The 15,430-nt window shown below is 37.9% G+C and overlaps 1 protein-coding gene across 1 annotated transcript in view; it reads right to left on the reverse strand.

Moving 5' to 3' along the window:
* UTRN (utrophin) overlaps positions 1–15,430 on the reverse strand; it is a 494,831-nt gene that overhangs the window by 382,958 nt on the left and 96,443 nt on the right. Inside the window, exons 16-22 of the mRNA XM_042456820.1 lie at positions 14,847–15,022; positions 13,910–14,033; positions 12,501–12,588; positions 10,594–10,835; positions 10,257–10,437; positions 5,023–5,168; positions 3,749–3,961 (exon numbers count right to left, since the gene is read on the reverse strand). Of these exons, the coding sequence (XP_042312754.1) occupies positions 3,749–3,961; positions 5,023–5,168; positions 10,257–10,437; positions 10,594–10,835; positions 12,501–12,588; positions 13,910–14,033; positions 14,847–15,022 (1,170 nt within the window). The remainder of the gene's footprint in view (positions 1–3,748; positions 3,962–5,022; positions 5,169–10,256; positions 10,438–10,593; positions 10,836–12,500; positions 12,589–13,909; positions 14,034–14,846; positions 15,023–15,430) is intronic.

Consider the following 15,430-nt stretch of genomic DNA (forward strand, 5'->3'; position numbering starts at 1 on the left):
AGCTACTACGTCATGGACGCGCCGCCCCGTCTAGAGGCGGCGCGGCCATGACGTACTCACGGCGGCGGCCGTGCAGAAGGGCCGCTGCCGTTTAGTGTGTGTTCGCCACGCACTAGGGTTAGGGCGGTGCGGAAGCACCGCCCTTTCATAACCCTAGTGCGTGGCGAACACGCACTAAACTGCCGGTCTGTAACCGGCCAAAGATTCAAATAATGCAATCATAGGAACTGTTCCAAACACTGCATAGGAAAGGTACATTTGAAGGGATTTTGAGAAAAGTGAAAATGTCAACATGTGTGAATGACACTAGGAAGAATACAGAGAAGGTTGGATAGAGGCAGTGGATACAGGAACTAAAATTAACATGGGCTAGAACAGGGAGGGACAAAACCCCTCTTCCACCCCCAGATGCTTTAGCTAGCATGGCCCATTGGCAAGAGATCCTAGTTCACATCTAGATCATCTATGATTGAGAATCACTGCTGTAGAAGGTATAGGACTGGAAGAAGGACAATATTAAGTCAACTAAAAAGGTAAAGATAAATAGATGATCATCATCGTCATCACCATTACCATTCATGAAGTTCTGAAATCAACAGAGTTTGAGGAGATAACTGAAGGACAGTAAATCATAAGCAAAGAGCAAAACATTACCAAGAAGCTTCAGGGGTGAACATTAAAGAAAAAGCAATCTGAATTTCTTCCTATAAGAAATCCTGCAACAACAATTATATTAGAAAGAAAATAGCCAACTGAGTCATTGGGTTTAAGACGTTGAGGTAGTTAATCAGTTTTAGGTTATCAATTGTATCAAATACAGAAGAGGGAATGAAAACACACTAAGGACTTTTGTATTTTGAAGAATAAGTTTTAAAATTAAACTCTGTTCTATTCTACCCCAGCTATACACTATGATACTTTAGGCCAGCTATATGCTATGCCACAGTGGTCTCAAAATTATTACAGCCAGAACTTAGTTACATTTTTTTATTTGCATTCTTCACTGATTAAAGAAACATGTTGCCTTCTCAAAGGACACATATCCTGGCTGCTCAAAGTCTCTATTGTACTTATTTGTATCCCAATACAGAGAAGCAATTTATGTGCAGATTCTTGACATTTTTTTTGTTCTACCTCCAGCTTCTGGAATGCTTTCAGCTGACTTGTACTGATTATGAAAAGGTTTCCAAACCAGCCTGCACAAACAATAGTCTCAAAGATATTTGCTATTTGCTGGAAGAAATACACTATGGTATGAAGAGCTGAGTAGTCAAAGATCAGGAGAAACAATCTATGTATACATATAATACAGACAGAAAACACAAACACACACACACATATGAATATACATGGACACATGCAAACACTCACAAGCTGCTTACTCAACATTTATGAAGCCCTTATGAAAATAAAATATCAGCAACACAGCCAAATACTCTTTGTTCCCCTTTATTGTGGAACCCACCCACAACTCCAAGCTGCCATCTTTGGTTCCATTATCCCTCCTCCCTGTAACAACCAATATAACATTTGCTATTGTACTGAAACATTCCACCATTGGCTAAGTACTCCAATACTGCTTTTCTACCACTTGCCCACAGGACTCTAATAGCACTTACATTTCTATACCATTTCATAGTGAATGAAGCAATCTCTAAGCAGTTTACAACATGTCAGCCAATTGCCCCTAATGAGATGGGTACTCATTTTACCAATGGAAGGCTGAGTCAACCTGGAGCCCTGTGGAATCGAACTCACAACGTTGTGGCTGTAATGTATACCATGCCTTCCTATGATACCATTTTTCTTTGATTGATTGATTGATTTTATATCCTATGTTTCTCCCCAAATGGGATCCAAGGCAGTTCAGAAGTTAAAACCAGCTATGATTAAAATAGCGGATAATACAAAAGCCAAAACTCAATTAAACAACAATATTTTTAAAATTAAGTGAAAAACAGTTTCAAAGGCAGTTAAAACATAACAACAATAACCAAAAAATGCAAAACCCTTCAAATCCTTCTGCAGCATCATGGACAGGGCTTCTGTCTGATGGTTAAAAGGGAGCAGAGAGGAGACAATTTAGTTTCCCATGTGAAGGAATTCAACAGCTGCTACTAACAAGGCTCTCTCCCATGTCTTCACCAATCATTCCTGTAATGGCAGTAGGACCATGAGAGATTTTCTTTTATTTCTATGCTTAGCCTACAAAGGCTTTTACTCTCTATTCAGTGAAACCTGCCTCACTAAAATCCCTATTTTCTGACCACTATACCTAAGGTCTCCATTTTGTTTTCATCTTCCCTGATCTCTCTACTTCCTTTGATACTTCTTCTATATCATTTATATGCACTGATATCACTACCAACCATCCAACTCTGACTTTATCCAGTTCTTTCCTGCCCATTTCTCCCATACTCATTGTCTTGCCAAATCATAATCCTTCTACCATTACAACACTATGAAAAATATGACACATCCTCTATAATCCACACTCTAGTCCATTTATCAGTTCTCTCATTACTGACTATGTGGCACCGTCTCAAACACATATGATGATCACAGTTATTTAAGAGAAAACACTTGAAATAAATGTTTTAACTTTGCTGTGTGTTTTCAAGACATTTCTGATTTATGGCAACCCTAAAGCAAACCTTCTTCATATTGTTACAATTGTAACATCATTGTACACATTTTGGCAAGATTTGTTCAAAGAAGGTTTACCATTGCCTTCCCCTGAGGCTGAGAGCATGTGACCTGCCCAAGTGGGTTTCATGGCCGAGTTGGGAATCGAACCCTAGCCTCTAGAGTTGTAGTCCAACATCCAAACCACTATGCCATAATCAAAAACATCAAGTTAATGCATTTAGTCAAAGGTCAACACCTTTAACCTCACCATGAAACAAGACAAGTGCAACTATAAAAAACATGAAGAAATTTTAGAACATGGAGCATAGCCAAGATTAGTGTGGGTACTGAATATCAGTAATAAACTGATCAAAAAAATGTGTGGATTCCAAATCTCCTCAGAGACAAGCTGACAATGGTCCAAAACACACTGCAGAAATCATCCAGTTTGAGACCACTTTAAGTGCCCTGGCTCAGTATTAAGGAATCCTGGCAACTGTAGTTTATTGTGGGACCAGAAGTCTCTAACAGAAAAGGCTAAATGTCTCAAAAAACTACAGTTCCCAAAATTCTCTAGCATTGAGCCAGGGCAGTTAAAGTAGTCTCAAACTGGATAGAATAAATATATATAATGCATAGTAGGCTGGTTTTATGGAGCAGGTAGGTTTTTACTTTGTTTCTAACTTGTGTATATTTTATGTGATTTTATATTGGATAGAGATGTTTTAATTGTTTTTAATTTTATTGCAGTTTTAATTTATCTGAGCGCCACCTTGGGTCCCTCCAGTTAGAAAGGTGGGATATAAATGAAATAAATAAAATCTAAATAAATAAATAAATATGTCTGCACTGCGTTTTGGTCCAATGTTTTTACTCCTGCATGTCTAGTTCTTACTCTGAAGACCCAATTCATAGGGTTGTGCTATTGTTTTCACTCCCCTGTAGCCAACAAAATTTGTTCTGGCAGAAAGTGACAGCAATAGAACTTCCATATCATTACACTAAAATTGCTTCCATAGTGATAAACCTAACAGCCAGCTACAGCACATAAACAAATTTGGGGACAGGGAAGAATATACTTGTCAAAGGGTGCTAAATAAGCAAATACGCATATGCTTACCTCAAATATTCTCAATTTGGAAATGATTTCTTCCAATAGATGAACATCCTTAGAAATTTTCATCTTTAGCTTATCCCTATATCCCTGCAAGCATTTGAATTCTTGCTTGTAGAGCTTTGATTTTTCAGCAGGAATATGTTTCTCTAAGCCTTGTGTGTCTGCTGCAAGTTTATCTACCATTCTTTTCTGATTTTCTAGAGTTTCACAAACTGTCTGCAGAGGAAAAAATTAAAAAAACAAAAATATGTGTTTCATTTTTTCATAAGAAATAGCAATCTCATGTATTATAGCATAAATTATCTACAGTTAAACACACCACAATTGAACAAAATTACCATTCAGCCATATTATATCTAGATAAAATAAGCATAAAAGGAGGGTTATCTGATAATCCTGCATCCCTCCTTAGTCATTTCAATTGCTCTCCATTTATTCATTCAGCTCATTTATGGAGAGCAGCTTTCTGAAGATGAGAGCCTCATCTATCCACAGAAGCTCTTCCCTCAGTCAAGAACACTGGGAAATGATGCAACAATTCTGCTAACAGCAGAAGACCATAAATCTCCACCAGCATAACTGTGTCAGTTGCATGTTCTTTCCCAGGTGCACAAGCTTATCTGGTGCAATGCTGCAGCAGCCAACTAAGAGCTGGGGAAGGAGCTGCACCCAGCACCCTCCAGCTGCACTTGTGCACTTGGTGCAAAGGCATCGCACAAAGTAATGTTGGATGCTTTCTTTTCCAGTGCCTAAGTATTTAATTACACCTGCCTAACTGGTAGTCACAACAGCATCAACCTCTGTCAGGATTCTGGCCACTCTGGATCACACAGGAGGCTCTTGGTTTCAGAAGCTCACTCCTCATGTGAAGAAATGTGGGAGAAGTCAATCATACTCTTAGCACAGCCCAAAGGTGTACAATGATGCTACAATTGTAACAACACAAAGAAGCATGTCTCTTAAGTTTGGAAGACTTAAGACAGGTAATGTAAGAGTATTTTGGAGGCTACAACCATGTTATTTTCATGCAGTCACATAATGAACAGTCATTAGTAGTATAACCATTATTTGCTACTTCCAAAACACTGATTTGAGGGGTCATCTAGGAGATTTGGGGCCATTTTAAGTATATTTTTGTCAAACTAACAACTAATTAGTCACGTTTTCAGAAATAATAACTAGCACTACCCTGCCATTTTTAAACATTCCAAGCTCTGATGTGACTATGCACAACTTAAGCTGAATGTATATTTGTAAAATGTGAACAGAAAACATACCTTTGTCTCTTGTAGCGCTTTCTCAACTTTATTAAAATCATTAATTGTTTTCATGATAGACTGCACCTTGCTTTCCAATTCATTCAGCTCATCTTTCAGTTTTTTCAGAGCATCCAAATAATCATTAGAAGGTTGACTTTCAAATTCTAGTTTTGAAATAAAAAATTAAATCAACTGAACAAGCTGCCTAACATAAAAAACCAGCAAATTATATGAAGTTTAAAAAAAGGAAATAGTAACAACATACTATTGTCTTCTTCTGTAATTTAAAATAAAAGTTCTACTTCTGACTATGATTGCAACTGGCATATTTACTCAAGCATTCATCTCATGAAAACTATACCCTATCACAAAGAAGCTACCCCGCTTTCATTTGAATGTTGCAAGAAATGTAACTACTTGAACATGGATGTTGAGTGAGTGAGTTGTTAATCTCTGAAGCCACTTTTACAGTAATTTTAGATGTGAATTAGGAAGTACTGATGGGCAACGCTTCTCAAGTGCACATCTAAAACTGTTGTGAACAAACTTCCATGTGGTCCGGAACCCTAGTACTGTCGCCATGACACCCATTTCGGCCCGTCTGTCTCAGGCCATAGTTAGAGAAGCCAAAGAAATTACTCTACACAATATACTGTATAACTAACTTGTGAAATTCTTTACCACAAGCTTTAATAACCAGTAGGTCATGTGATTTTAAGATAGCATCACAGATAATGGCCAGGTATATCAATAACTGTTAGTCACAGTGGCAACAGATGGCTAATCCAACTGTGAGTCCTAACTACCCACTGAATGAATGGGACCTGCTAAGCCAACACTTACACCTGTATAGATTTTATTGACCAAATAGATATACTATATTTAGGACTAGCAATTGGATTTAAGCCAAAGAAACTCCATGTTCAGCACTATCCAGAAGTATTAAAACAAAAGCAGAGAAAATTTACAGCTTTCAAAATTTAAAGATAAATCTGATCCTCCACTGTGAGAATCCAGCTGCTGGATGAGGTGAACGTTTGGTGTAAGCCACCACACAGAGCTCTTCTTGTACTCTTAGACATACAAGTACAAGAAGTGTATGAAAAGACAAAATGAGAGCCCCATTTCTTATTACTATTAGAAGCAACTCATACACAACTCTTAGTATACCACTGAGGCACTAGAAACCTTTCATTCTCCAATTTAAACGAACTTCAACTGCCCCTTTGAATGTTTCTCCTTAATCATATTCACAATGGGTGAAATCCAGTTGATTCTGGCCACTGAAAAATGCCCTCTACCAGCAGATCACACTTGCCCTCTCCATCCCCAAATCTGCTGTGGAGGTGCTGGACACCTAAAAGAGGACATTTGGGAGGATTGTCAAGAGTAGAGAAAAGAGGAAGATTCCTTGCACAAGCAAAAACCAGCTCAAGCAATGTTAGATGTTTATAGTCTATTTTAGTCATATATTCTACAGTAAGAAATTCTGTCTACATTTTATTGCTTCCTATATTTGACCTTAATATGGTTATAATAGTAGCTTTTGAGTAATGCATTTATTTTTGCCTATATGCCTCTGTATTGTTCATTTATTTTTATTTTTAATACCTATTTTCTATTTATGATTATCCACTTCCATTTTATCTACAGCTCCCATCACTTTTACATCCATCTTCTCCACTTTTTTTTACAAATTTGACTTATCTATTTATTTAGTATTTATTTATTTCATTTGTATTCTGCTTTCCTCTCAAAGTGGGACCAAAGGCTGCTCCCAGAGTCACTAAAAAACAGAACAATGTTTTCAGAAACAATTAAATTCATCACATAAAACAATATAAAATTATTTAAAAGACATACAAGATTTTAAAAGAAAGATAAAACATCCCAATAAAAAAGCTTCCCTTCTTATTAACTGGGTTTTGCTTATTCTATAGGTATATTTGAAAAACTGTGACTGTGATAATTTTAGGATGTTGAAACATACAATGTATGACTATTTTCATGTTGTTTATTTACTGCAGTGATGTATTAAGTAAGGAGCTCAATAGACAGCCCCTAAGAGGCGGCTCCGTGGTGGATCAGGACCATGTCAACCACATGCCACAGCTCCAATATGGCCTTTCCACAGCACAAAAAGAAGCCACAAAATGCAGCTCCTTTTGTGCCATGGAAAGGGCACCCTAGTTGCCACAGCTTTTTGCTACTTCTTCAGCACAATGCATGTAAGTGCTGCACCAAGGATGCGGTGTGACAACACCCGCCATCTGGTCAGGCAGGCAGCATGAGGGCAGCGTGGGGGCAGAGTCAGGGTGGCTGGCCGGCATATAATGCTGGTCTGTTGAGCCCGTATGTTTCTTGTTTTTAATTTTGGTGTTCATGGCCCGAAACGGACAGGCCTAAAGGTCTGCCAGCAAGCTGCGCTGGGGGTGTGGCATTAAGATACCACACACTCCAAACACAGCCAGAAGATACCCCAATGCCACCCCAACCCAGAAGAGCTGCCCTGAAAAGGACCAGGAAAAAAACGGTCCTTTTCAGAGGCCAGTTGGAAACAGTGACGATGGGCTGGATTTGGGCATGCGGTTGCCACAGCACCAGGGCGAGCAGTGCTGGGGTGGCCCCAAGCCACCCTTTTTGAACAATCTGTTTTGTGCCATTAAAATTTTTACATGTATTTGTAAAGTTCCTGTGGAATTAACCAACTTATTTATTTCATATTACCCATCCCAAGCTTAAGTGCTGGTCCACTGCTCCATACGTTAAAGAAGAAAGGCAGGGCACAAGTGAATTAAATAAAGAGATTGGATTCTAAAGTCCCTTCTACAAATGGAAGGGTCTTTTGTAAGCAGAACTCTTCTTCTACTCATCAAATGGAACATCTGTATCCAACCCAAAATGAAACGGCAAGACAAACTAGGCAAATACAAAATCCATCAAGTCAACTTCATGGAAAAGCTGTGTGGAACAAAAAAGAACATTAAGCAGTTATAGCTCTAAGTGTTTTGGCCTTTTTGTTTTACTGGAGTTTTATATTGATGTTAATATTTTATGTTTATTGCTGAGTTTAAGCAATATATTTTATGTTTATTGTTTTGTTAAACTGCCTAAAAGAGACATCTGATCTGCCAAATATAAATTAAATTATCATAATGGTAATTTCACTGAAGCCTTTCTATTTAAGTACAATGAAAGAGACAACAGTTCCTGTATTTCAGATATACTAGATGGCTTGGTAGATTAAATCATAGCAATATGAATTAAAAGCAACATATTTAGTAGAAAATAAATCTACAAAATCAAGCTCCATTATTTTAGACAATAATCTCTCTTCCATCACTCCCTGAACAGGCCTCCAATAACATACCAAGTGGTGACCCAACTCTGAAATGAAAACATGATGAAAAAGAAATGGACATGAAGGCCTGTTACAGACAGCCAAAATAAAGCTGCTTCGAGTCACAGTGGAGATATGGGGTTTCAATGATATCCTTAGGGCTGGAGCATGGCTTTGGTGTGAGTTCTGGACTCTTAGGACGCACGCATCATTGAAACCCCATATCTCCACTGTGACTCGAAGCAGCTTTATTTTGGCTGTCTGTAACAGGCCACAGTTGGCGCTCCACTTTTGTGGCTTCAACTTTCACTAATTCAGTTAGTGAAATTCAGTTGTTTGCATTTGTCTCCATGCACACACTCCTACTCCTTCTCCCTCACGGGCTTTTTTCCTCAGGGGGGGAAAGGCCCAAGGAGGAAGGAGCAGCCAGGAAGGACACGAACATGTCCCTCACGCCTTCCCCTATGCTTTAGCTGGCTTGCCTCAGTTTGGGTTAAAGCATGGGGGAGAAGTGAAGCGTGCAGCCATACCCCTCCCTCCTTTCTCCTCATGTTTTAGCCTGTTTCCCTGAGCTGTCTAAAGCATCAGGAAAGGTGGGAGGGGCATGCACATGCGCTCCTCTTTTCTCTCCCATGCTTTAGCTGGCTGATCCCGCTAAAACACGGGGAGGGAAGTGGGGTATGTGTGCATATAAGGGGGAAAGAGAAGCATGTGCACACCGCTCCGCCTTCCCCCACTTATTCACAGTTTTTCCACTTTCGCTGGGGTCTTGTGCCCCTAACCCCTGCAAATGTGGAGGGCCTACTGTATTTTGAAACATATAACGTTATATATTAAAAAGCAAAGGATGTCTGCCATCTCACTGAGCAATTCAGTGTTGTTTTTCTGTTGTTTTTCCTGATCTTTGGAACACATGGTATTATAAATTATTTCTGCATATAAAGCAACAATCTATGCACTGCTTCTACAAAAAGTGTGTCTTTCATATAACAGGTCCTAGAAAACTGAAATGACATGTTTCTTTAGAGGGAGCTACAAAACCTACCACATATGATCAACTATAAGCTGACCTCATGTTTAAACTGGGGCCAAATTTATGGCTTTTGATATGACCCTTGCACAAGTTAAGGGTAAAACTTAGGGATATGGAACAAAGGATGGAAAGGATGAAGCAAATAAAAACAATACCATGGAACTTCCAGTAGGCATAACTGTTTGTGCTCACCCTAAAGACTGGAAGGATGAGGATGGAACTATGGTAATGATAGTTGTGAGATGGGGAGGTGATCAGATGCAGGCAGGGTTAAGGGAATGAGCACATGTTGAAGAGTTTAAAGATAAAGCAAATGTAATTTTAATGTGCTAACTTTGCTGAAGTTTTAACCCAGAAAGGCTGACAAACATATGCAAATGTCTTAATCATCTCCTTTAATTCCTTTCAACATGCATTTCAGGGGAAACACAAAAGTGCCACTGTCACCACCATTTTCCCACCCAAGCATTCAAAAAGGCTAGAAGCAGCGCCACAGCAGAAAGAGTAGAGGGGATCGGTGGTTCTATTGATTTCTCCTGGGACAGACTAAGCTCTTGATTTTTGCCACTCTACTTTTCCTTTTTCCTTTTCCTTTTTTTTCTTCTTTTTTTTGGGGGGGTGGGTAATATGAGTTAGTGTACACTGGATAAGTTGACCCATTTTTCCTGAGTCAATATTTTGACTAAAATTTCTAGATTTAATCATGAGTATGTAGAGTATATCATGTTTCCAGTATACAATTTATACATAGCCTCAGCCAAGATCTAAGACAGATACAAACCAGCCCCTGTTCTAAGGCTTTTGCTATTTGCAAAAGGAAGTAACATGGGATGGTAACAGAGATTTTCCTTTTTTAACATCTGTCAAGTAAAAGCACACCTTTCTTCAGCTGCTTCAGAAGAATCTCCAGCTTCTGCTGGGCAGAACTGAATCGGTCAGCCAAAGAGTTGAGGCTATCTTCAATGAAGTTTGGAGCAGCAGGCTGGGATAAGAGAGCTCTGCATTTGGTTTTAAGATCTTCCATTTGAGGAGTCAAATTTAATAGGTGAGTGAGTTGCCCCTGTGGAAATTAAGTTTATGCACACAATTAAAGATTAAAAATGTTTAATTTAACAATGAATTAAATTAGTCAACAACTTTATATTACCTATATAGGTTCAGCTTAGAAATAATTGTGCTTTGTCTAATAAACAATGAAGAGGTTTGACAAGATTACCTGGCAAGCCTCCTTTTGATTTATCAAAGGTTGCTGTTGAGGTGATATAGTAGAGTTGTCTTTCAGCCATAATTCTTTTTCATTTACAGTTTTGTCAAGCTCATCCAGTTCCCTAAAATATACATTTACTTCATTCTGGTACTGCATTTTTCTTGCTGCTTCCTCCAAGTGCAAATCTGCCCCTTTCCACTCTGCCAACAGCTGCTCTAACTCATTTGTTACATCTTCAGTAGGAAGGCCTTCTGAACAATTGAAAGAAAGAAATCTGTTTTGATATGTAGCATACATTAATACAATAATGCTTTTCTTTAAACTTCTAGATCAGTGATTCCCAAATTTTGCTCCTCCAGATGTTTTAGACTTCAGCTCCCAGAAGCCCCAGCCAGCTTTGCCAACAGTTAGGAATTCTGGGAACTGAAACTGAAAGCATTTGGAGGACCAAAGCTTGGGAACCACTGTTCTTCATGGTTGATCATCCATACCAAGACTGAACCCATCAAAAAAGAAAAATTTGTCATTACTTTCAAACTACAGCACAAAAAAATTATCTCCATCCATGATCTACATTAAAATGTTCCTCTTTATAAAATATATTCACACATTACAACCATAATCTGATATTTGGTTTTGGCTAAGCTGTAAAAAAATCTTCCCTAATAATCTTGCAAAAAGAACACAAAGCAAAGCAGAAAATAAACAGTTCACAACTGTACCACTGCATATATTTTTTAAAATCTATTGAAAACCTAAATTTATACTCTAGCCAAGAAAGAGAAAACAAAATTGGATGGGAGACGCAGGTAAATGCACAAAAGTAATAAATACAACTGTACAAAGATAAAGATCTCAGCTCAATAATACAATATATTAATCTGAAAAAAGTATCATGCTCATGTTCTCTCAGCTTATAAACCTGCTTTAGCTTTTGTATCATGGCTACATGATTTTCCTATTACTTTTAATCATAGATTAATATTAAACCATTGTGTCAACATTTCAGACATAACCATGATAAAAACAATGAAAATAGCACACAAGACGACCTTGTTAAGCACTCATTTCCATCTTAACAAACTAGCAGTGGATGTCCACTGGCAGAACAGCAGGACCAGGAGGAACAATCACCACTGCTGCACTCTGTGGATGTAGCCATGAATGCCCCAAAACCAGCTCTGAAGGACCACAAAATCCCCAGGAGCCAGTTTTTACGTGGATCGAAAGTTGTGGGTTGGGTAGTTGTTGTTGTTGTGTGCCTTCAAGTCATTTCCAATTTATGGCGACCCTAAGGTGAACTTATCATGGGGTTTTCTAGGTAAGTTTCTTCAGAAGGGGTTTGCTGTTGCCATCCTCTGAGGCTGACAGCATGTGCCCAATGTTACTCAGTGGGTTTCCATGGCTGAATGGGGAATCAAAACCTGGTATCCAAAGTTGAAGTTCAATACTCAAACCACTCAAATCACACTGGCTCATGGGAGAAGGTGGGAAAGTCAGTCAGCTGCTTCCTAATCAACAGAGGAACAGACCTCCAATGATTGCAGAGGCTGCTATCCAGAAGGTGTGGATTGGAGGGTTGGGCCAGGAAACATTACGTTGCTATGTACTATGATGGTTACACAGTTAAATAGCTGACAGACAATTCTGGCCTATGATAATATGAATATCTATTACTAAAATTCACGACAATCACATTATTTCAATATGACAATGATTATTTATACTCACAAACATCATATTGCTCATTCAGTTGACAATTAGATTTTCATTTCATCCAGTTAAATCTGGTGCTATGATAAATTTCAGGCATCTTCAGCTTGAAAGACATTCATTGCTTCTGGCAGTTCCAAGTATTGGCAGGAGAACAGTATAAACCATTTATGTTTATCTTTCAGAATACCATAACAAATTACCTTTTCCCATTGAATCCAGCAAATGTTGTACAGTCTGGTTCAGTTCATTCAGGATTCTCTTTTTTTCAGCCCTTTCTTTTTCTATTTCCTATAAAAAAAACCATAACAATGGAAGTGAAAAAAAAGTTTCATTAAATTTTTAATTTAAATGGTCCTGGAAGGTGCCTGGAAGCAAGATCAATAAGGAACCTTATGAAGTCAAACTCTTGGAGTGAGGTATATAATTTAATCTATATTCTATAATGGAATAATAATTTAATCTTCTAGTACCTATAAATATCTACCTGGATATAAACTCCACTGAACAGTGCGAGACTTACTTTAAAGCAAACATGTAATTAATGTTTGATTAGGATGAGGTCACATTCCTTTGCTGGTCATATTGTCATAGAATATGCACACATCACAATCTAAAAATTAATTATCCATCAGAGCTATAAATCCTTCAATACTTCACATCATTTTTAGTAAATTATTGATGTTTTGGTCTGGATTCTCATCCATGTATCCTTTTCTTTTCATCTTTACTTAAACTAGAATTTATCCTCCAGATTAGATATACAAGGAAGATCTCTGTCTCCTTGGAACCACAAGAACATATTATTATTATTATTATTATTAACCTTTATTTATAAAGCGCTGTAAATACAAAGAAAACCATACTGGCAGACAGTTTAGATCAAGTGTTTGTATAGTACTATGATCAGGACCACAGACTCCAATCTCTTATGGCTCACAGAAAATAGTATGTTAAACCAAGCACATACCAAATGAAATGGCATTACTTTCTAATTGATATTGAACATAAAGATTGCTGCAACAAGTTGACACTTCTCCAATACTGTTCAAACTGACAATATGTAAAATCTATTTCATACAGGATGTACTTGAAGGTTACTCTTTGGTGACGTAGTTACTCAGGCTATTAAAATTAGCTCATAACAGCATTACCAAGGTCCTAATTATTTAAGATATAGAATACTTTGATCTTTAATCTCCACAGGATGTACAGAAAGGTTATTAGTTGTCTCTATGGGATGATAGAAAGACTTCACCACAGTCCTCACTTTTAATGAAAGATTGAGAGGATTCCTGTGGGGTTCATTTCGAAGCATAATTTCTGTCCAAAATGTACTGCCTTGTCCTAAACTAAAAAGAGAAATGAACACAGAGGAGGTAAGTGATGGGAGGATGCCCATTAAACCTCTTAGCATAACCTATTACAACTGCAATAGTATTGCTTATGGCCAATCCAGGAGAATGATGTTTGATGAACACTTTACAAATGTTTAATAGCGGAACTTAATCTACTGGAAGCTTTAAGATCAGACTCTACCCCCAGCTGATAACAAGCTTAGGCTCATAAAATAACCCATTCACTGAAAATGCCTTCCCATTTCTCACTTTACCTTCAGCTTCTCTTTCATGTCCAAAGTCTCTCTCATCTTCTTGTACTCTTTGATCTCTATGGCCTGAATGGCAGCTTTTGATTTTAAAATCCAGTTCAACAGCTCAGCAATTTCAGAATCAAGCCTATAATGAGAGATTAAATAATATTTCCAACAACGTCTTGCTTCAATCATTATTTCTTTTTTAAAAATTCAGCCTTTTGTCTGTCTAGAAAAACCATGTTCAGTATACATCTGTGTTTTAACAGTGCAGTTTTACTCAAATCTGAACAACAATCTGACCTTAATGCATTAATAATCCTTTGCAAAGATTTCACAAAAACTACAAGCCTATGGCAAATTGTCCTGCCTCTAGGCAAGCAGACACAAACTATTATTATGTTCATTTCTCTAGTAAAAGATCACAGCTTGAACAGTTACTTTGTAGATGGAAGTTACCAGAACCAAAGTTGTAATTGTTAAGTTCTGCTATATATTGATGTGAGGTTGAATACACAGTAGCTCTGGATCATAATATACATCTGTCATATTATGTTTCTCTGTTTCCCTGCCCTGTGACAACACAGCACATTGCTACAACTGTCGAACCTCCCCACTCTATCTCAGCAAAAGTATAAAAGGGGACGTACTCAGAAACTAGGTGGAGCCACACAAATAGCTCCAATGGTGAAGAAAAAGAGAAGACAGATGTTTACAAGTGGTGGGCAACTTACCGCCTAGACCACCTCACTGCCAATCTTTATCTGCAAGATTGCTTTTAACCAGACTCGAGAATATACACATAGAAAATATGTGATTTTTCATGGACAGTTCTACAATAACAGCCCAGCAACATCCACAGAGAAAATGCAACATTTTTAGTGCTGCAATTGTGAGTGTGGATAGTAAGAAAATAAGTCAAACTTTAATGAGAAACCACAATGGAAATTATTCTTACTTTTTCTTCATTTCAGTATCCAAGCAGGCTTGTCTTTTCTTTGGAGGAGACATGGATGGAGGAGACTGTTCTTGTTTGAAGTGTTTAACTGTTTTCTGCTCTTTAACAATGACTGCTTCTTTGACAAACTTCTGTGAAATCTGGGACATCCCCACATTTGCAGCTGCCTGAGCAACCTAAAAAAGAGGAAATTTATCCAGAGGCTAGCATGGATCTAATTAAATTATACAATTTTTGACAGAATTAGTGACATCTTTATATATACAAATGCATATAATAGTTGTAATTTCACATAATGATAAACTATGGTAGCCCAAGGCAAAATATTTGCTACTCCTTCCCCTGCACACAACTAGGATAAGCATTATTACAGTTTATTGTCACTTTCCCTCAATTTCAACCTGTTGTTCACACACTGAGGTCCATAGTTTATCACAAGCTCTGTCCACGTTCCAAAAACATCTGTTTCAAACTACAGATTATACAACCAGGTTGTTGAAATAACTGGACTTTGTGATTAACCATGGCATCTCATTTACACACAAGACATCAAGATTAAGGAAAACTGGAAGTAAATGTTTTTC

Source organism: Sceloporus undulatus, chromosome 1, assembly GCF_019175285.1.
Source record: "Sceloporus undulatus isolate JIND9_A2432 ecotype Alabama chromosome 1, SceUnd_v1.1, whole genome shotgun sequence".
Taxonomy (NCBI): domain Eukaryota; kingdom Metazoa; phylum Chordata; class Lepidosauria; order Squamata; family Phrynosomatidae; genus Sceloporus; species Sceloporus undulatus.